This window comes from Microcebus murinus, chromosome 18 (assembly GCF_040939455.1).
Source record: "Microcebus murinus isolate Inina chromosome 18, M.murinus_Inina_mat1.0, whole genome shotgun sequence".
Lineage (NCBI taxonomy): Eukaryota > Metazoa > Chordata > Mammalia > Primates > Cheirogaleidae > Microcebus > Microcebus murinus.
In genome coordinates, this window is record NC_134121.1 from 20,443,234 (window position 1) to 20,465,367 (window position 22,134).

The 22,134-nt window shown below is 56.4% G+C and overlaps 1 protein-coding gene across 5 annotated transcripts in view; it reads right to left on the reverse strand.

Moving 5' to 3' along the window:
• Positions 1 to 22,134, reverse strand: part of ABR (ABR activator of RhoGEF and GTPase) — a 178,285-nt gene continuing 156,151 nt past the window's right edge. For all 5 annotated transcript variants that reach the window (XM_012740555.3, XM_012740559.3, XM_012740556.2 and 2 more), the window contains 7 exons: positions 9,122 to 9,181; positions 8,735 to 8,844; positions 7,857 to 7,996; positions 6,693 to 6,827; positions 5,685 to 5,790; positions 3,277 to 3,424; positions 1 to 2,636 (listed from right to left, as the gene is read on the reverse strand). In XM_012740555.3, coding sequence (XP_012596009.3) covers positions 2,547 to 2,636; positions 3,277 to 3,424; positions 5,685 to 5,790; positions 6,693 to 6,827; positions 7,857 to 7,996; positions 8,735 to 8,844; positions 9,122 to 9,181 — 789 coding nt within the window. In that variant the 3' untranslated portion in view covers positions 1 to 2,546. The remainder of the gene's footprint in view (positions 2,637 to 3,276; positions 3,425 to 5,684; positions 5,791 to 6,692; positions 6,828 to 7,856; positions 7,997 to 8,734; positions 8,845 to 9,121; positions 9,182 to 22,134) is intronic.

Here is a 22,134-nt window from a genome sequence, read left to right on the forward strand (position 1 = left end):
AGTTTTGTGCAAATGTTGGGGCTTTGCATTTTTTTTTATTAACATTTTTCTCTCACATGGTTTACATCAATTTATAATAATCTACATAAATTGAAACAGAACATAGACAAAAAAAATATATCCTTACCAACTTATTAATGTCAAATATTAATGAAGGGTCCCATCCTACCTGTACCAGCAAAAAACCGGCAGCCATCAGCTATGGCCCAGCAAGGATAGGCATACCTGGGATTCCGGCAGCCTGTCCTGGGCTCCTGTTGGCACAGCCCACCCTGCTGGGCAAACTGGGAGTTCTGGGCTGCACAGTCCCTGTCTCTCAGGAGAACCCACCAGGTATTTCCTTGGTATAGCTTAGTCCAGGTCTGGCACTCGACCCTTCCCACTCTGGGGTAGAACTTATAAATATGAGCCTTTTGCGTTTCTTGGCCCTTCCAGCCTTGCTCCTGTTCTCATGTTGCCTAGGCAAGCTTATGGGCTGCAGGGCTCCCTGATACTGAGAAGCAAACATTCCTTGTTTAGAAGGTGGGAGGCACCTTTGGACTGTAACTAGCTCTGCTGGGCCTCTAATTCATTACTGTCAATCACTTTGGAAGCAAGCAAGAGCCTTCCATGCCACACACCAACACCTGAGTGCCAACTAGACCTCAGGAGTGGTCAGATGCTGGATTTAGATCCAAGTGACATTCCTTCCCCTTCACCTCCTGTCCCAGGGAGCAGGGCTTCTTGCTCAGCTGCTAACTGGCAGCTGGGTGGTCAGTATTCCGACGTGCACAGAATATACACTGTTTTGCTGAAGGCAAAAGGTACACACAGGATCAGAAAGGACCCTGCCTCTCACTGAGCAAGCACTACAGCTATAGGGCCAGCAGCCCTTCTCCAAGACTTAGCCCTGAGTACAGCAAGAGAGCTGTTCTCCCCAGTCCTGAGGGCCTAGAATCTACTCTCTGCCACATGGAAGAGGCCAGGAGCTGTGCTGAAAAACAAGCCCTGGTCACTGGAGTGTCTGCCCTCCTAGGCAGATTGCCACAGCTCACAGCTGCTGCTCAGAGGGAAATTGCACTTTGGGAATACTCACTCCTTTCCAGTATTGAGCAGTGGTTCTCCAAGTTGAGACTGGAACCTGCTGATCCCCTACTCAGGAGTACAGTGTCAACAAGGCAGGCCCCTTGCAAAATTTGGTCCCAAGAGGTGCCTGTGAATCCTTGTGCTCCAGCTTCTGGAGTTTCCCAGAATTCACTTAAAACCTACATCCAGAAGCCATGGGTGGGGTGGGGGCAGCACCATGACAGCTGGCTACTGGACTGTGCCTTTCTTTCCCAGGTCCTGGAGTATACGTGGCAGTGCTTGGTTGTAGAGAATGTAAAGTCTAAGGCAAGAGCACCACGAGGTACTGAGGTGCCAGGTGGCCTCCTGGGTAGAGCCTGCCTGTTTCTGGACACCTGCTTTAGCCATACTAGCTGCCCTCCAGGAAGCCTGGCTCCACGAGAAAAGCCACGACAACTTGCTTCTCAGAGTGTGCCCCCACAGCTCAGGACACCCAGTGCCGCTGTTGTTGCTCTCACTGTTCACCCTGTCTCGTTCCTCAGCAGCCTGATTGCCCCTCCCCACCTCCCCCAGGTTCTCTCCTGACTCTGACTGTCTTGCTAGCAGGTCACTTGTGAATCTTCACACTCAAAGGAAATAGAACACCAGGGGAAAAGGAACTGAAAAGCAGTAGAAGAAACAGTCAAAGGTGCCTCACTGGTAGGCAGGAGACATAGCAGATAAACCCCAGAAATGGAGATTCTCTCATGGAAAATTCCAGAAATGAGCTCTCCAGCTTTGTGCTAAGCTGAGGATTAGTGTGAGTCCGTCTCCTTGTCCAACATTTGCACAGGCAGCAAGGCAAAGCAAATGTGCTTCCACAGGTGGGGGCAAGGAGAGGGCCGGGACCGCAGGCGGTGGCAGCAGCAGACGGGCTACCACCGCCACCGCCACCCGGGGCCTCTTCAGAGCTTTCACGGTGATGGAGCGAAAACCGAAGCTGCACATGCACACGGGCAGGCTGGGAAGGAGGAGAAGGTGGAGGGAACCGAGGGGAGGCTGCCAGGAGACTGCAATCTGGGAGCAGGGCCAAGAGAGGAGAAGCTGGCAGCAGTTATACAGCGCAAAATAAAAGCCCTTGGACGGGACTCGGGAGGAAAGAAAGTGTTGGAGGAAATGAAAGAACAAAGCAGGCTGTCTGTGTGCCCACACTGAGTCGGTCACTACCTTTTCTGCATGACAAATATACATAGAACAATTCCCAAACAACACGGAGCATTAGACACAACTAGAGGTACAGAGGGCAGGAGCCCAGGGTGTGGCGGTGAGGCTGGGGCTGGTCAGCTGGCTTTGTACAAGGTGGCACAAAAGATGCACATATTCCAGTTCTTGGAAGTCTGCTTCCCTCGGAGTCTGGAGTGCTGGGTTTGGGAGTTTTCTATTGCAGTCTTTCAAGTCTGTGTTAGGCCCCTGGCCGGAGAGGCTGGCTCTGGCCAGCCCCCGGCAGCTGCCCCCGCCTTGGGCTACACGTCGGTGGAGAAGTACAGTGTGTTCCGCTTCAGTTCTGCAAAGGAGATGGGGGGGTGCTGCAGGTAGTAGAGAAGGACCTGGACCTGTGGGGAGACAGGGAGACTGAGGCTGAGGTCCTTGTCCTCCCAGCCTTCCTTATCTACTCTGCTGAGAAGAAATGGTCCCTGGGCCGGGGCAAGTCTCCGCTGCCTCTCTTACTTCCCAGGTTGGTTCTGGCCATGGCCCCTTTCTTGGCAGCCCAGCTGTTTGCCCTGTTGCAGCAGTAGAGGGCGCTGCAGGGCAGACAGTAGGGGAGCCTGGGGCCACTTCCTAAGTCTTAAGCTTCAAACCTGATCTTGAGGTTGGCTTTGGCTTAGCAGCCCTGCCTCGGATGGGCCCCTGACCTGGGTCTCACAGGTATTCCAGGGAAGCCTCCTGACCCTGGAAGCAACCTCAGAGCGTCCATGCATGAGGACAGACCCCTAGAATATTCCTGTACTGCTGAACTTGTCCTCTGAGACCAAGGTACTCCTGGGAATGTAGCCAGCACCTGGGAGATCCTCTGTGCCCCTGTCTAGGCTCATACATTTTGCTTTGGCATGGGAGGGGCAGGACTGTTCATAGCTCTGCCTCCCCATCAACCCAGCTTCCCATGAAGGGAGAAGAGTGGGGGCTTTGAGCTGTTCTCTACCCGTAGGGGACTTATCCCTCCTCCACCGTAGGCCTGGGCAGTGCTGGTGATACCTGTGCCATGACATCATGGGACCAGATGTCTGCAGCTGATGTGAGGTGTGCTTTGCTTTCCACTTCTGAGGGTCTCAGTAACGTGGGGCCAAACACGGTAGCCAGGTTGTGAAGTGACATTTTGTTGATGGGCTCTTTCTCAGCAACCCTGAAAGGGAGAGGAGGGAGAGAAAGAGGTCATTCCCCAGCAGCCACTCGGAGCTCAGGACCCTTGGCTAAGTCACTCTGGAAGGTGCTCACCTAGCCTCCCTCTCCTAAGGGTAGAGTCCACCTCCTGGGAAGGGGACTAAGCCAAGGGACCAAGGCCCCAGCTGTGTCCCAGTTACTGTTAAAGCAGATTCCCAGCTTCTGGGCCATCCTAGAACTGACAGTAACCTGCCAGAGCCAGCAGGACCCACAGATGTCACCTCCTACTCCCTTGCCTTACAGAGAAGGATATCACTGTTCAAAGAACTTTCCCTGTGGTAACTCACACTCATCACAGTGCGCTGAGGTAGGTCCTATTATCATCATCCCCACTGTGGAGATGAAGAAACCAAACCAAAGTACAGAGAGGTTAAGTGACTTGCCCAAGGTCACTAGCACATGGTAGAGCTGGGATTTGAACCCAGGCAGTACACCCTAGAGCCCATGCTCTTAACCCCTCTGCTATTTACCCAGGATCAAGCTATCAAGCTGTGCTTTGTGGCCTGGAAGAGTCACAGTGGGTGGGCAGGGGAAAAAGGAAGGGAGGGCCTGGGGCCTTTCAGCAGTTGCTACTAGACCTAGGGCTCTGCCTGTGGTGCTGTGGCAAGAGCAACCCTAATCCCAGATGAGCCCAGGGGCTGTCTTTCCATGCCTTTCCAGAAGGGTCTGCCTCAAGGGACCCCAGAGTTGCCTCCCTTTGGATCTCTCCCTGCTTCTCTTGCATAATAGGCCAGATGCTCTAAAGACACTTCCCCTGAGGAAAGCAGGAGCTGCCATCTGCAGCTGGTGTCCAGGCAGGCCCAGTACCGCCAAATACATCAGAGAGGCTCTGGGTCTCCCTCAGAGCCTAGGAATAGTCCTAGGAATATTTCTGGGGCTGAGACCCACCAGCCCTGAGCAGTGCCTCGCCCCACTACCCGCTACGATGCCATCATCCCACCCTCTAGGCGGGAGCCACAGGGACACTTGCTTTGGAAAAGAGCAGACACGTTGCAGTCCCAACAGGCAGCTGTGCGGCAAGGCCAGTGCCCCTCGTATCTCTCCCTCCCTCCCTCCCTCACACACACACACACACACACACACACACACACACACACACACACGCGCGCGCGCGCGCGCGCGCGCGCAGACCTGCCAGGGGCCAGATGTGGGAACAGACTGTGCCCAGTTCCCAGGGTGGAAAACCTAATGAATTTTCCCTTCCTACTGCTCTGTGTGTCCTCCCCACAACGCTCACCAAACTATTTGGGAATTGGTTAGGGCTTTGGTCCTGGCAAAACCAGAGGAAAAATGTCTCATAATGGGAAAAACAAGACACCAGCCCCAGGCGCGTCCAGGTCCCCACCAGCCTGGCTGAGCGGCAGCAGGGCGCAGGGCCTGGGCCTGAGGGGGTTTGAGCTTAGGGAGGAACTGGTCCACAGAGCAGCCCCCTCTCGGGGGGCCCCCTGGTCCTGCATGGCCAGTGGATTTAAGGGACACCCAGTGACTACTCCCCACTCACACCTGGGATTAGTCCTGGGCTCAAAAGTGAGTCATGAGGACACCTTCAGGGCTAGGTTCAGTTCTGAACTTTGCTGCACGCATCAACTTTCACTGTTTTTGGTTTGAGGTGACAATGGAAGGGGTGGAGGGGAAGGTGAGAAAGTTCTTAGTTTAGGATTTAGAAGATGTGGGTTCTAAGGACAGATCTGCTACTAACCCAAGCAAGTCCCCACTGGACTTGGGGACTCAGTTTCCCTATCTGTTAAGTGAGGTGTGGGCCAAGACTGTGGGTTTCAAACTTTCTGACTGTGACCCACAATAACAAACACATTTGACATGGCAACACAGTACACGTGTCTGTGTATAACTGAACAAAACAACAGTACTTAGGTTCACTGCTTGCTGTGTACCCTAACGCTGTCTATTCTACTGAATTTTAAAAAGGCTAAATTGACTGAACCAACGATAGGTTGGGACCTACTGGTTATAAAATCCACCTACAGTCCTTGGCTCCAGCCCCACCATTCTATAGCCAATATTTGACTATTTGAATATTAGGACCCAAATATTCTCAAAACAGAAAAATGTGAGTGGAAGAAGTTGGAAAGCAAACTCTCACCCTGCTGCGGACGCCCCGACAGAGGCCAGCACCCACAAGGCGGGGCTGAGGCCACGTGCCCCGTAGCTGGGGCCTGCTCTGGCTTCCCTGCCCTCCCCTCGGCTGATCCCTTCCCTGTTACCTTTTCAAGTGTTCCAGCAGGAAGAGGAAGGTGATGAGGTTGGGGTCGGGCAGGGAGCGGAGCAGGTGCATCATGCAGTTTTCCTTGGCAGCAGGATCCGACAGGGCTGTGGGGAGAAGGGTTCAAGCAGGGTTCAGTGCCTGGGGCTCCCGGCCAGAGCCCCCGTGGTCAAGAAGCTGCCCGGTGTACAGGGAAGCAGACCCTGCAGGGGACGGCCTGGCGTCTGGGTGGGCTGGGGGTAGCTGACTCTTCCAGGAGGCCCCAGCACGACTGCTCACTCAGGCAGAAGGCGGGCGGGAGGGAAGCAGAGCCCTCCTGCCCTGACTGCGCGGGCCTTGGCTGCTGCTGCCGTTCTCCATGCCCCGTCTGTGTGCTAAGTTAAGCCAACGGTGACAGATGCTGCCAGTGGTGGGAATGTTTTCTTCCCACCAGCTCTGACGCTGACGCATGGGAGGGAGCAGCCTTCCCTGAGGCTCCTAGTTCCCCAAAGGGGTTGCTCCTGGAGAGGAAAGGGCGGAGGGAGGAAAAAGCGGAGGGACTTGGGGCTAGATTTGGCCCAGGTATGTGGCGGCAGAAGGCCCGCTGGCCGGGCCCTCAGCACAGGGGACAGAGGAGTGAGTGCTCCTTCTGGAAGGCTCAGCGTGAGCCATCTCAAGTGCCCTCTGGCTGGAACCAGCCTCCTCCTTGGCTCAGGGATGCTGGCTTCTGCCCGCTCACCTCAGGGCAGGCTTCCCTGGATGCCTGAGTTTCCAAGCAAGGGGTCCAGTGTCCAAGTAGGAGCCACAGAGGGCTGCCCATGGGGACAGGAGGGGAGAGAGGCAGGCAGGAGAGGTCCTGGCCTCTGTACCAGGTCCCAGCCGGCCACCTGTCACCCTCTGGACCCCCCAGCCACATGGCCCGAGGACACTGGGAAGATCAGTGAGCAAAGGAACCAGATATCTTCTCTTTTCCGTGGGCAGGGAGCCCTGGCTCAGCCCCACCCAGCCCTCAGGCCTCCAGGAGCCTCACCGATGCCCTCCATGAAGGCTGGGTAAAGCCGGTCTGTGAGGAGGGGCTCGGGCAGTTCCCGGAAGTAGAGCTTGAGGGTGCCGGCGATGGCGTTGATGTCCATGTCACTCAGCATCAGCAGGATGTCCTTGTTATCTGCAGGGGTGGGGGGCAAGGTCAGGGGCTCCGTGGCAGCCCTCAGCTAGGCAGGTGGCCCTGCCCCATCCTCTGCCCATCCCGAGACAGGCCCCACCACTCCATCTCTGCTTCTGGTCTCCCCCAGAAAGGAAGGATGTAGGTAGTGCCCACAGGTGTCTGTGACACAGCTCTGTCGGTTGGGGGTGGGGGGGCATCACCCAGAGCTCTGGAGCCACGTCTAAACTGCACCCTCCTTCCAGTGGTGTCTCCCCATTGCTAAGCCCCTCTCTGGAGGGGCTTTTTTCACACCCCAAATCATGTCCTGACAAAGCCTCAGCTTCCAGGTTCCACAGATGAGCCAAGTGTCAGCACGTTCCCAAGCCCTGTCCTGTCCTCTGCTCCAGGTCCCCTGCTCAGTCCCACATGGAACCATCACTGCCTGGCCAGCTCAGGTCTCCTGACTATCAGGTCTGCTGCCGCCGCTGCTGAGACCTGAACCAGCAGGAGGAGGGAAGAGGAAACCAGAAAGGTCAGGCCTCCCCACTGTGGACGGCACACAGTGGCAGAGCTGCCCCAAAGCACTCGTGGGGCCCTGGAGTGGGCAGAGGAGAGCCCAAGCCAGCAGGGCCAGGCTCAAAGTCCTTTCATTTCCCTGCAGCCCACGGGGCACCAGCAAAAAGCCAGGAACATGGACTCTGCAGTCACGTTCTGAGTTTAAGTCCAGGATCAAAACCTACAAGCTGAGTAATCCTGGGCAAGTGACTTGGCCTCTCTGAGCTGCTTCAGTTTCCTTGTCTGTAGCAGTGGATGAGACATTAGAGGGGAGGGAGATTACACGAGAAAATGCAAAAAAAAGCACTTGCCACAGGGGCTCAGAAACGGTCTGCCCCATGCCGTGCTGGATTGTGTGCGGGCCGCAGACCAAGGCTCCCCTGCCACGGGCTAGCGCAGGCCTCTGCGTGGACGAGGGCTCCTGGTTCCCGGCGCCCTCCTACCAGCCCTGTGAGCCTGCCGCCCCCACCCCCAGGCTGGGCCTCCCAGACTCACTGGCATCAAAGACGGCCTTCAGCGCCTGGATGTCCGTGGCCACCCCTGATATCCGGTAGATGCCGACCTCCTCGATGCCCCTCTTCTCCACCTCTTCCACACACTGCCGGACGATGTAGGGCACCTTGGAGCGCTCCCGCCTGGGGTAGGGGTGCGAGGGGAGGGTGGAGGAGGTTCCTGATGGCAGCTAGCCTGTAGCGCCCCCACCCCGGCATACCTGGGCCTCGGAGAGCTCTAGCCTCTGGGATCCGGGGTTGGGGGAGCATGGGGGGTGCTGAGAAAGAGGCCATGCACTAAATTGGCCACCTCCACCCCACCCAGCCCACCCAAAGCCACCTGCCCAGGGACATCAAGGATGCTGCAGGAGAACATTTTGGAAGATAAGCCCAAAGACTCTGGGGAAACAATGTTCCCTGAGATTCAGATGTTTATGGGGGGGTTACCAGCAGGTAACCTCCATGCGGGAGGTGGGTCAGGTCCTGAGACAGAGGGACAGAGGGCATGGTGAGCTGGAGGACATGTGCCCTTTCCTCGGGGACAGCTACTTCCTGGATTCCAACCTGTTGCTGCTGAGCCAAAATGTGTACCCACGGCTGACAAATCTTCCCATTTATTATGAGAAGCAGACAAGCTGGGATTTGCACACGAAACCTCCCAGTGTTTAAATGCTAGCTCATTTATTTCTAAAACATTGTGGGAGCCAGAGAACACACCTCTGGGGGCCATTGTGGCCTCCAAACTGGCTGTCTGTGACTGCTGAACTGGGGGGTGACTGATTAGGTGCCTGGCATGGGCACAGGCCGGGAGGGCTGGGGGCAGGGGCCAGCAGGGACCCAGGGTGCTGATGCCAGCACTTGGACTCCCGAGTGGGCACCTACTTAGTCACCACGCTGATCTTCACACCAAAGACGCCGGTCTGCTTTTTGGACGGGGTCCTCTTCAGGCTCATGTCTCGGCTGGTAAATTTCATGGAGAATTCCACTTTGATCTGGTTGGAGGGGGAGGCAGACACAAGTCCCCCAGGGCATGAGTGCCTGAGGAATGCCTCCCAAAACACAGGGTCCCCCTCCCCAGGACTGTAAACAAGGGCCTCCTCTAGCACCCGGGGCTCCCTTACACCTGCAAGATGGTAGCCGGAAGGGCGGGGCAGAGTGGGGAGAGAGGGACGGGCCAGGGAGGCAGGGGCAGCGCAGCGCCCCGAGGGAGCAGCCAGAGGGCAGGGCTGCCCACCCACCGCACAGACACCTCCACCTCTCCCGGCTCACCCCGTTCATCTCAATCACGTCTGTGTGCCAGTTCTTGGTTTCTACAGTTTGTGGGTCCAGCTGCAGAGAAAGAGAGAGAGAGAGAACGTGAGTGAGAGAGAAGTTACAGCTCAGAGACCAAGCCGCAGTTCTCCCTGCCGGTCAGCACCTGCTCACAAACCAGCGACACAGGAAGGCAGGGCGAGGGGGCGAGGGGAGGACCCTGATGGCGATCTGGAAGTCAACCTTTCCGGGTGGCCCTAGCCCCGAGGCCCCTGCCCCCGATCTTGGCTAGAGGAGGAGCCCCCCCAACCCTGTGAAGGAGGTAGAGTGCACTGTTAGGTACTTCTGCCCACCACATTGTGATGGGCCATTATCAGCCCATTTCACAGATGCACAAATGGAGGTTCACAAATGGTAAGCAACTCTCTCGACTCCTGAATTGGCGTCTACAGGAGAGGATAACTGGGGTGAATTGCTGGCTCCCAAATAAGCCAATACTCCACAGGGGAAGTCTCTGTCATGGGCTGGACCCAGGGAGATGTGGATACTAGGGGAGGGTCAGAGGCGTCCCTCTCCTGGGCATGTTCCCATGAGACTGTTTCTCTAACTCAGAGGCCTTCAAACTGTTTTGCCTGTGCACCCACAAACTAACTCTGAAAACCTACGCACTCCCTGACACATTTTTAAGTCAACATCTGAACAGTTCCATGGCAAGTTGCAATCGTTGCAAAGAATGTAATTTCCAGAATAATGTAAATATTGCCATTTTAAAATAAAACTGTTACATCATTCTTTCAAGTGTATTCAGTGGAATCTAAATACCATAGCGATGTAATACCCACAATCATCCATTTAAAAAATACATGAACAAGCTCTCTGTTCCTTTGCAGAGACCCTGAGTTGTTTTTTTTTCTCCTTTCCATTCCATTTCTCCTAAAAAAAAAAAATTCTGTCCCAGTTTTTATTTTTATATTTTTGAATCTTTTATTCATCATCCTATTATATTTGGCTTCCACAAAAACATCTGTATAAATGGAAAAGAAAAATTTCCTGGGACCACAAGGCTCTGAATATTCAAAAGATATCCAGGATTAGTTATTGCCACGATGTGCAGCATAGTCAAAAACTGAGCCCACAAATGTGAATACACATGGAACAGCAAAGTAACATTTCGGTCGACTTGTATCTCTTAATCAGATGGGTAGGATAGTTTTTGTTTCAGTTGTTCACGTATCTATATGAATATTATTTTCATATAGAGTGAAATGGAGTTCAGTACCAAAATTTTTTTTAATTTCAAAAAAACCCTTTTTATTTATAGGGTTCAATGTGTTTTTTGTCATGTGGATGAAGTGTATCGGGCTGAAGTCAGGGCTTTCCTTGGACCCACCAGGAGAACAGTGTACATTGTACCCGAAAGGTAATTTTTATCCCTCGCCCCCTCCCACGCTCTCCCTTTCTTAGTTTCCAATGTCCATTACAGCTCTTTATGACCATATATATCCAGCGCCAATTCTGTTCCTGTTGTTTCTTTATTTTTGGTTTTGTTTTAAAAGATGTGGACGATGAAACATTTTGTTCACATACGTAAGTAGGTGAAGCTGAAAAGAGTTTTATTATAGCGATGTTATGTGATTCTTTAACTTCTTTCCATGCTATTTGCCTTAAATTGCATACAACCTACTTAGTACCGAAATTATTTTAAACAATCTCACCGCTGACAATTAAGTCCTCCATCAGTTTTGTGGAAGGCAAAGAATTGGATACCACCTGACTTCTGAAAGGCTTCGTAACCGGCCATTAGAGACTTTTACTTTCTCAACACCTCCAGGGGCATTTCTAAAGGCCCCTCTGTTCACCACCCGGGTAGGTCTGGGCGCCCCCACGGCAAGCCTGGGGCCTTCCATCTGCAGAGCAGGAGAGAGGCCGGCAGCGACAGGCCAGTTCTTGGGCAGGTCACTTTTTGGCAAGAGCACCTATGGTAGCTCAGGGTCTGCACACCGAGTCCCTTAAAGCTCTCCCAGCCCACGCAGCCGTTGGCAAGTCTGTGCACCCCAGGGGTGCGTGTGCCACAGTGTGAACACTGCTGCTATAACAGGCCACCGCCACCGCAGAAAGAAAACGGGATCTGGGTCAGCCCAGGGTGGGCCGGGCCCCGTGGCTTCCTGCAGCTCAAGGTAAGTCCTTCCCGCACCTTCTGTCATTGGCTGGGGACAAGTGGCCTCTGATGGGGTCTGGGGTCTGCACTTGGCTCACCCTGGGCCCCGCATCTGGGCTGGCTGTGGCCCAGGCCTCGCCTCCAGCAGTCAGTTCCCTGCCAAGAGGAGGGATAGGACTGAGGCCGGGAGGCAGAGAAAGTAGCATGGAGAGAAGCAACCCCCCCCCCCCCCAGCTGGGGCAGAACCACTGCCCCAGCACCTCCTCAAATGCAAGGCAGGTGTGAGGCCACCAACCCGACTGCTGCACAGGTCCCTGTCCCCGCTGGGTCCCCAAAGGAAGCCCCAACTTTCTCCTCACTCTCCTGAAAACTCCCTCCCCTCTAAACTTCTTTTTGTTCCAAACCCTTCCTGACCCTGGTAGCTCCTTCATCTCCTCTAGGCTGCTGGCTCTCGGACACAGGGCCTGGGTCTGTCCCCAGCTCTGTGCCCCAGCAGTGGCCACGCAGGGCAGAAAGATTTCAAATGCTTTTTGTCAACTGACCAAGGCAGATGCCACCCTTGGGAGAAACATTCTAGAGTTAGCATGCCTCCTTCAAAAAATTTTGTTTTAAATTATGTATTTATATTTCTTTGTTTTTGTAGAAACAGGGTCTCGCTATGTTGCCCAGGCTGACCTTGAACTCCTGGGCTCAAGTAACTGTCCCCTGCTTCGGCCTCCCTGGTAGCTAGGATTATAGGCTTGTGTCACTGTGCCCAGCCCTTAATTTTCTTTTTTTTTTTTTTTTTGAGACGGAGTCTCGCTTTGTTGTCCAGGCTAGAGTGCCGTGGCGTCAGCCTAGCTCACAGCAACCTCAAACTCCTGGGCTCAAGCGATCCTACTGCCTCAGCCTCCCGAGTAGCTGGGACTACAGGCACGTGCCACCATGCCCGGCTAATTTTTTCCATATATGTTAGTTGCCCAATCAATTTATTTCTATTTATAGTAGAGTCGGGGTCTCACTCTTGCTCAGGCTGGTTTTGAACTCCTGACCCGAGCAATCCGCCTGCCTCGGCCTCCCAGAGTGCTAGGATTACAGGCATGAGCCACCGCGCCCGGCCATCCAGCCCTTATTTTTTAATCGACACATTGTAATTGTACGTATTTATGGGGGACGATGTGATGTTTCTAGATTACTCCTTTTCAAGGCAGATCTCTCCAGGCATCAACATGAGCCTCGGGCTGATTCCACGGCACCTGGTCAGAGTGCTCTCTGCCCCAGCTTCCCATAACCTGGTACCTAATGGCGGTTGCTACAGGCTGAGCCAATGGTCCCTTCCCGAGTGCTGCAGTGGCATCCGGACACAGCCCAGGTATGGGAAGTGCAGGACTGGGAGTCAGGCTGATCTGGGTCTCCCATTCAACTATGTGGATTTGGGCAAGTCACACAACCTCCCTGAACCTCGGTTTCCTCATGGGGGTACCCGTTCCTACCTCACAGGGTTGTTATGGGAAATAGTAACCACAACGGGCATATTTTGAGCACTTCCTGTAAGTCTGACAAACCCTTCACACAAAGCATCTCAGTTAATCATCACGACAAGCCTGTGAGGCTGAAGCCTTCAGAGCTGCTCCCATTTCACAGATGTGGATGCTGAGGCTCAAAGAGAACAAGGAACTTGCCCAGTGCCATCCATCCAGGCAGTGAGAGCTGGGGTCCAGGTCAAGTCTCCCTGGCTCGCTCTTTCTGCTGAAGCTGCAGGGTAACCAAAGTCTCTAACCTGGCTCACACCTCACAGCAACAGCCGCAGCTGGTGTTGTAGCAGTTTATTGAGAAAGGAGACATCAGGCCTCCTGGCCCGTGGTCTCACCCCAGGGTGAGCAGACCTGGGTGTCGCAGGCCACCTCCAGAGCAATCCTTCCTTCCATTCCCTGCCTCCCTCCCTGCAGCGTCTGTTCCGGCTGCCTGGTGTGACCCCACATTTTCCTGGAAGTATCAGAGACAGGGAAAGCACCGCTGGATGGGAAGGCCTCATTCTAGCCCCGCCTCTTTCTCGGAGAGCCTTCCTGGATAGCCCCAGGCCACAGGCCTTGGCAGCTGCTCTCTGCCTTCCTGGGGCACTAGCGGCCCACCCCCCACAGCCTGCCAGGTACCACGTTGGGGTCATTTCACACGCTCCCGCCAGCCGTCAGAGGCCAGGCCTGGGTAAGGTGCCACCCTCTTGTTTTGCTGCGAGTCCCTACCCTACCCCTGCCATCTTCCTAGTGCCCACCGAGGGAGGCCTGCCTAGGCGCCCTGACAGCGATGCTTTGTCTCCCAGGAGGCCGGCAGCCTCCAGAAACCAAGTCTATTTCAGGATGTCATTTAAATACAGACAAGGGAGGGTGAGGGGTGGAGAGGGACAGGGCCCATTTTTCCAGAGAAATGCTGCTGCCTGAATTGCTGTGGTTATTTATAACTCCTGGGAAATGTGGACTCTGCTATTTCCTGATTAGATTAGTGCTGGGTGAAGGAGCCAGGCCCTGGCATGTCAGGGGGCAGGAATACCTGACTGCTCACCCTCTAGGCCCAGCAGACAGGTGCCATCCCTGGGCCCCAGGGAGCAGGTACCTGGGGGACGTCAGATCACCTGAAGGAGGGAGACGGATGGGGCTTGCAAAGGGCCAGGCTGGGGAGACCCACCAAGGGCATCTTCTTCACACACACGCAGTGGGGTTCCCCCCAGGTGGGGCACAGGCAGGGGACAGAAACAGGCCGCAAAACATCCAGGAGGAGGTTATGAATGACTGGGCCACACACGGTCACTAACAGCAGCTCACCTATTTTCTTTCTGTCTTGCATTTAGCCATGGTCAAACCATGGCTACATGTACAGACTCATCCCAAGAGGGACACTGACCCTTGGGGCTGGTGTCTGGGAGAGCACCAGGTCCCCTGCACCGAAACCCTGGGCCTCCGCTGGCAGCGCTGCAGGTGGCTGGGGGAGGCCGCCTCACCTTTCCGGACTGAAGTGGCCTCCTGTTTAGGACAGGAAGCACCCAAGCCACCTTGCAGGGCTGGGGGGGTGAGAGGATTTGAGGTTCCAAGGGCAGGGGAGGGAACTCTGTGCACACCTGCACATCCAGGGCTGAGTTTCAGGGGGTTCCCTCCTGGGGTCCCCTCTGAGAGGTCTAAGCCCTTCCTCCCAGCCCGTGTCCCACCAAGCTGCTGCAGGTGACCCCATCAATTCTCCTTCCCTCTTCCTGTTCACGGGCAGCTCCCAGTGCTCCAGTGTAGGGCACGCTCACCTGTGGGGTCCCCATGCCTGCACCCCAGTAGGTGACAGAGCCACCTTCAAACCCAGATCCTTGGCTGTTGAGCCACACTCCTTCCACCATACCACACCAGTCTTCTGGGATGATTTTCGCCACCTCCCCTTCCCATAAGCCCTTGCATGGGGTCCTTCCATCTATGGGCAGCTGGGGATTAATGGTCAGAATAGGCCGCGCAGTGGAGGGGAGGTGGAGGCACGGAGCAGCCTTCAGACAACATTACCCTGGATGTCACACAGGGCTGGCTGGATCATGGGACCCTGAAGACAGTATCGCCAGGGCCCCAAGGGCTCCCAGGCCCCATCCCCTTCCCCACAGCCTCAACTTCTTGCCCCCATGTGCCTCCTGCCTTCCCTTCACTCTCGCCTCTGCCCTACCCCTGGCCTCTGAGCCCCAGGCCTGCACCCCTGTCCTGGAAGGTGGGTGGACTTCCCTCAAAGCCCAGAGTTGGCTTTAGAGGTTAATAAAAACGAAGTGCTTCCTGACAACAGGGCAGGAAACCCAGTCACTCTAAGAGGGAGGACAGGCACGTTAGAAAAGGACTCAAGGAAGACCCGCCCTTGGACAGGCCCTGCGCGGAAGGGAGAGCTGTCTGCCTGCCCTGGGGAAGCCGGGTGCAGCGGGCCCTGCGCCAGGAAGTGTGTCCGATGGTGGCCATGTGTCCTGTGGCTCCCAGGCCGGTGGCCACGGTGGCGGTCCTGGGCCGGCTTTCCTCTGCCCTCTCCCAAATGTGGCCAACACTCAGGGCTGGGTCCCCTTGGGATACCAAAGCCAGCCTGTCACTGGACGGACCGCAGGCGTGAGAGGCCTGATGGGGCTGGCAGCGGGGAGCCAGGAGCTGCCAAGAGCCTGTTCTCCTCCCGCAGGGAGGGCACTGCAGGATTCCGTCAACGTGGCTGCTCTGTGACACGGGGAGGGAGGGCCTGCGGGGCCGCAGCCTGGCTTCCAGCTTGGCAGCTGGGTCGGGAGAGACCAGGATCAGGCCCAGTACACTCTCCTCCTCTTCCCAGGGGCCTAGCAGCCCCACCGTGAGGCCGAGCTGGCTTCACCCCTCCAGCCCTCACCTGCAGGGGCAGGTACACCAACGCCAGCCAGTGCCCTGCGGCCAAGGTGTGCCCAGCTACCGCAGGCCAGCCACGGCCACCTGGGCTGACAGGGTTACAAGGCACCTCCCAGATGGGGCCACTCTGCCTGGGCTTGCCTCCCCTCCCCCTCCTGAGAACCCTGAAGTCCGAGGCCCACGGGGGTTCAAGGCCCACTTATGGAAGGGGTTCAAGGCCCATTTATGGAAGGGGTTTGAGGCCCATTTATGGAAGGGGTTCGAGGCCCATTTATGGAAGGGGTTCGAGGCCCACTTATGGAAGAGGTTCGAGGCCCACATATGGAAGGGGTTCCACAGCACACAGTGAGGCTCTTATTGAAGCCAGGCTAGCCTCTCAGTGCCCCCTGCCACCGGCCCTCCCTTTCCAGCGGCTCCACCTGCCCCGTGCCCACTACACATTCATCCCCCAGCCGGGCTCAGCGGACCCTGAGGAGAAGGAGACAAAACCCCAACCTGGGCTTGCTGGGGTCCTGACCCAGAAGTTTCTGCTAGCTGCCATGGGAAGGCCAGGGGCCTGTAAGACCCCCACCCCCCTCTGGACTCGCAGGGGTTCGGTGAGACTTAAACAAGTCCCTCTTCGAAACGGACTGTATCCTCCCTGCCCAGGCCAGGAACCGTTTCTGGCGCAGAGTGGAAACGAGGGGTTCGGGCAACGCTACTGCCCGTGCTGGCTCTGAGAGCCACCCCACCCCCCTCGTGAGCCTCGCCGCCACGCTGCGTCCCATGTTCCCTGGACACCATCGAGAGTGGCTGTCGTGCCTGTTCCCGTGCACAGCACGCGGGGCTGGGCCCACACACAACAAGGCTCCGGAAGCCCCCATCTAGGGCACGCATCCCTGACCCCAACTGGCCCCGTGACCACCCAGGCAACCGGACAACTGGGAAGCAGCCACAGGGCTCCACGGGCTCTGGGTGTCCTCCTCAGAGGCCACAAGAGCTTGTATTCCGGCCGAGCTGCCGGGGTCTGAGCGCCAGCTCCTCCACTGAGCCACGCATGTGACCCTATCTAGGTCACTCTCTGAGCCTCAGTTTCCTCACACACAGACCAGCGTGGGTAATAATAGTGCTTGCCCCATAGGTCATCACCTAACTTACGTCAAGGGCTAAGAATACTGCCCGGTCCTCAGCGTGCGCTCAGAACGTATCATCATCACAAGAACTGTGTTTAAGCTTTCCAGCGGCTTCCCGCTGCACCAGATTAAAGGCCCAACTCCTTGTCGTGACCTGCAAGGCCCTACGTGGTCCGGCCGCTGCCCCCCTCGCCCCGCCGCGAACCTCCTACACGCTCCACGAGGCCTCCGTCCGCCTCTGCACACACCTGCCTCGGGGTTTTCACCTGGAATGCACTGTCCCCAGATCTCTCATGGCTGAACTCTCCCTGTCACTTAAATCTTAGTGCAAAACTGATCTCCTTAAGCAAGGCCTCTCCCTCCCCTCTAACCCAGTACCCAGGTTTATTTTCTTCCCAGCATCCGTCCGACCTAAAATGACCTTGTTTATTGACTGAGTCCTCCTATGGACAGGGTCTTGTCTGCCTCGGGCACCCCTGGTCCCCCAGTGCCCGCACGTGGAAGGTGCCCCATCCACATTCATGGACCAAGTGAGCAAACTGGGACACGGTGGGCGGAGACAGCAAAGCTCCTCTCCAGGGTTCCTTCAGGACAAGGGCCAAGAAGCCCTACATTCCTGCTGGCCTCCCTTCTCCCATGTTCACTGAATGGCTGGCATTGGCTCACGGGCAGCCCTGTGACCACCCTACCCAGACTCTCCCAGCGTGTTGAGGGTTTATGGCTTAGGACTAGGAATCTTGAGACATGGCCAAGATTGTCATATGAACTGGATTCTAAGAGATCATCCTGCTCAGCTCCTTCATTGTGCTGATGCCAGAGAACCAGAGAGGTGAAGACATTTCCCCAAGGTCACACAGCAAGTTAAAGCAGTAGACTCAGGATTAGAAAGACTGAAACTTCTTGATCTTGACCAGCCTGGTGCCCTCCTCCTCTAGCACCTGTGCCGCACAAGCCTGAGAGCCGGGGGGTGCTCCAAGGAGGAGGCCTCCCAGAATATAGACGAGGCATTCGGGCATCTGGTGGGAAGGGGCGCTGCGGTACCACTGCTCTGGCTGTGCCCATCCGAGGCAGCAGCCCCAGCTGGGGTCGCTGTCCAAGATAGAGACCATTCTGCTCTCACAGTCTAAACAGGGCTGGGAGATCTCTGCAGGGGTCCTGGGTCCCTCCCGGCCCCACTGCAGAAGGAGTCTGTGAACAGCTCCCAGGCCACTATTTCCCACCTTTCCGAGGCCCATCACGGGGGCCAAGATCATCGGGCCTTGGTGTAAGGCTCCCAGGGATCAGAACTGACACTGGTTTTCTCCTGGGGATTGGGCAGGCGGGTCACAGGTACAGGGGGCTGTGTGTCCCTCTGAGGTCCTAGGGGACTGGCAGAACACAAACACCCTCTCTGCCTCCAGCATGATTTGATAGGAGAAAGGAAGCCAAAAAATAGCACCTGTTGACCAGTCCCCAACAAGCTGGGCACTTGGCAAGGCCACTCAGCAGAGGACCGTGTCTTTCCAAACTAGTGCCCCTTGACCAACACCTGGCAACTCCCCCCAACCAGCACACCTGCAGAAGTTTCTTTCTGAATGTCTGCCCTCCTGAGCGTTGGGCCACGCTGCCTCTGGATGCTACCACAGCACTGGGCTCGGGCAGCTCTGGTCTTTCAGGAACCCCTGGCCTGGCAGGCTCAGCTCTCCCTGGTCTGGGGCCATCCAAAGGCTGGGGCACCATGCCCGGCACGGCACAACTGACTGGCCAGGCCACCTGTGCTCCCCAGGTGCTGGGACAGCACCTTGCCAAGTCCACTTAGGGAAGGGGTTTCGACCTCAGGGTCCTTGGGTCCCTCTGAGATAGCACGGTTTGTGCACATGGCTGCCCGTGTCTGGGTCACCTCTGTAACCTTCCCCAGGTTCTCAGAGTCGAGGATTCCTGTTCCTTGGACTCAAACAGGCCTCTTGGGAGCCAGCTTGGCAGAGAGGCAAGAGACTGTCCATGCGGCCCCAAGAGTAAGGTCCTCTCTCGCTCGAGGGGGTGGGCAAGTGCCGTGGAAATGCACGAGAGTCACCCTGTCCCTGCTTCCAACCTTCCAGCTGGCCTGGCTACGGTCGTGGCCCACACAGAGGCCCCGGAGGAAGTGGGCTGGCGGCAGGGGTTTCCAGCCTCGGGGGTGGGGGAGCCCCGCTCTAGTCCCTGTCTACAGCGGAGGGACGGCCACAGAGCTGCGGGTGGGCGTGCGAGCAGTGAACACACGGACTCAGGCAAACAAGGCGGAGGGCGGCCGGGCAGAGCCGTAGGCAGCCAAGGGCAGGATAGATTCTATCGCGTAAGGTCCCAAGATCTTCCCTGAAGCCCAGAGCTGGAGTATGAAATAAAGTCAACAAGCCCACGACATATCTGTGTCTTGTGCCCAGCGCTTTGTGCCCTCAGAGGCAGGAACAGCCAGCGAATGGCTGGGCGAGAGCTCTGGGGATGTGCACGTGGCTTGCACACACGTGGTTTAGGAAGAATTGCGAAGTTAAATGACAGACTCAGAGCGACTAGGAGCTGTCCTGTGGTGGCAATCAAGCGGACACAGATGGCCTTCACCCTGAGCCTTAAGTTTCCTCAGATAAGTGGTCCAAAGGGGTCTCCCCATGCTCTCCTTCCATGGGTGGCACCTGTCACCCTCTCTATATGCAGGAGCAAACCTTGTCATGCTGGGTCTCAGCAACACCAGCCTCTGGCTTCTTGAGAGAAGCTCATTGGGAGCAGCAAACTCCCAGACCCACGTAACACCCCCCAAAAGCACAGACAAGGTCACCAGGAACTGTCCTTAACTCTCCTCCACTCGCCTGGCCCCCGCCAGTCCAACCTGGGTCCCTGTGGCTGGCCCCTACCTGGCCTGGTGTGGGTCATGGGCATCTATGCCTTGGTTGCAGAGCTACATAAGGACCTTGATTTCCCCACTAAACAAATGCTCCTGGCCTGGCCTCACTTCAGGGCCCTCGGAGCCTCTCTATGGCTCTCTATTAAAACCTTCAGATGCTTCAGGGGCTGGGAATGGGATTGCTCCTTCAGCCCCTTTCTCTCCAAAGTTCAACCTAAGAATCTAGAAGCAGGAAGGATGGGAGGAAGAGCGAGGCATCAAGCCTGGTCTACTTGAGTGTGATTTGAGGCAAAAAAAAAAAAAAAAGGAAAAGGAAAGTAGAAATGTGAAGTTAAATACCGAGAGCACTGGCTGAACCCACAAACCCAAATGCCACGTGTCTCCTCTGCTAAATGCTTGCACAACAAACCAACTGCCAAGCCAGGGGCTGGAATGAGGCTTTGGCCCTAGAACTCTCCTTGGGGACAAGAACCCAACCATAGACCTGCTGGGACCCAGAGGAGAGCCCATGCCTGGTCCCTGCCTCCTGTCCCCTGAAAATCGGAGACTCCTGGGACCAGGGGCTCTACACTATTTCAAAGGCTTAGTTTGTTTTGTTTTGTTTTGCTCTTTGGAGACAGAGTCTCACTTTGTTGCCCGGGCTAGAGTGCCGTGGAGTCAGCCTAGCTCACAGCAACCTCAAACTCCTGGGCTCAAGCAATCCTCCTGCCTCAGCCTCCCAAGTAGCTGGGACTACAGGCATGTGCCACCATGCCCGGCTAATTTTTTCTCTATATATTTTTAGTTGGCCAATTAATTTCTTTCTATTTATAGTAGAGACGGGGTCTCACTCTTGCTCAGGCTGATTTTGAACTCCTGACCTTGAGCCACCCTCCCGCCTCAGCCTCCCAGAGTGCTAGGATTACAGGCGTGAGCCACCATGCCCGGCCAAAGGCTCAGTTTTAATACCAGGGCCCTTTCCATCTGAACAGACTCTTCAATCCCGGCCCGAGACCCCCAGGTGAGTCACACGCCCCCTTCCAGCCTTTCATCTTTAGCTAAATGGGAGCAGGAGGGACACAGGTGTCTTGCACATCCACGACATAAACCTTTAGGGCAAAGTTAACGAAGAGTTACTGATGTGACCCCTCCCCCCTACCGGGCTGGGCAGCACCTGGCACCCTTCCCCTGCCCACCTAAAGCACCGCCTAATCTCAGCCCTCGGCCTGGCAGCGAGCCCGCTGCACTGAAAAGAACACGTTAGCACGGCTGGGGGGAAAAGGACCGAGAACAGCGGGAAGTGGCTCCATCATGACCCTGCCTGCTCACCCACTAGCCTACGTGCAGTGAGACAGGCACAGCAGGGTGGATGTCCCTCTGTCACCCACCGTGCAGACCCTGTGTCCATGACACTGACACACTTTGTCACACAGCATGGGTTAACGCACTAAATCACCCACCACACAGAGCAGCCAAGTGCCAGAGCCACCCCGCAGCGGCACTGACGCCAGCCCGCTCGGCAGCCCAGCACCCAGCTGGCCTGGCACCCTTGCCCAGAGTCGCCGCCAGACATGGAGCTATCAGACACCACCAGACTCGAACCCGGCTGAAGAATTCCCAGAGTAGCCCCTTGGTACTGCCGGCTACAAATGCGCAGGGAAAGGAGAATTGAAAGTCTGAGACTTCAGGGTGTAAAACGTGTCCCCTACCTGCCAGGCACCTCCCCAAAGAGGCAGGTGAACCAGAAGGGCTCTGTTTGGCCAGCACTGGGCCAGGAACCTACAGGGTCCGTTTCTTGCCAAGCTTGAGGTTTGGAAATGGATGGTGAGCTTTGGGCTGGTGACTGCTGGCCTCAGCAGGGGCTGGGGAGGGGATGGCTCCACGCTGCCGGGCACAGACAGCTGCCTCAGCACAGAGGGGCTCTGCTGGCCTGGTCCCCAGGGAGGCTGAAGGTGACACAGGGGCCAATGCAGGGCAGCTCAAGTTGCTGCCCTGCCCAGCACTTTCCAGGAATGATGTCACCTCTGGGAAGTCAAGTATGCCCCACTGGCAGGAAAGGAAACTAAATAAGGAGCTGATCGGCCCAAGATCACTTCCCTCTGCAGGTACCAGGAGCCTCCGAGCTGGCTGGAGTGCGAGCGTGCACAGAGGGTCCTCCTCTAGTCACAGGACGGCCTTCAAATCCCCAGCACAGACTAGCTGTGTTGTCACTACCTTGAAGGACAGGTACGGCCCTGGCCGACCGGGACCGGCACCCTGTGACATTTAGGCGACTGGTTTGGTCTCAGAGTTATCAAGCGCTTCCTGTGTGTGAGGCGCTGGGTCTGGCTCTCGCTCGGACGCCTGATGCCAGGGCCCAGAGCCAGCCCCGGGGCAGCCTGCCCAGCTGCAGGACAGTCCGCTTCTATCTCCCATTTTAATCCCAACTCAGGTCTGGGGCTGCGGGCCGGACGGGCAGCCTGCCCTGGCACAGCGCGGTCTGAGCTGCCTGCTGGGTCAGGAACCCCCTGGCACACTGATTGAGTTGCTTGGTGCCCGGCTGGCAGTGGGCCAGCAGTCAGCTGGGTGGTCCCCGTAGG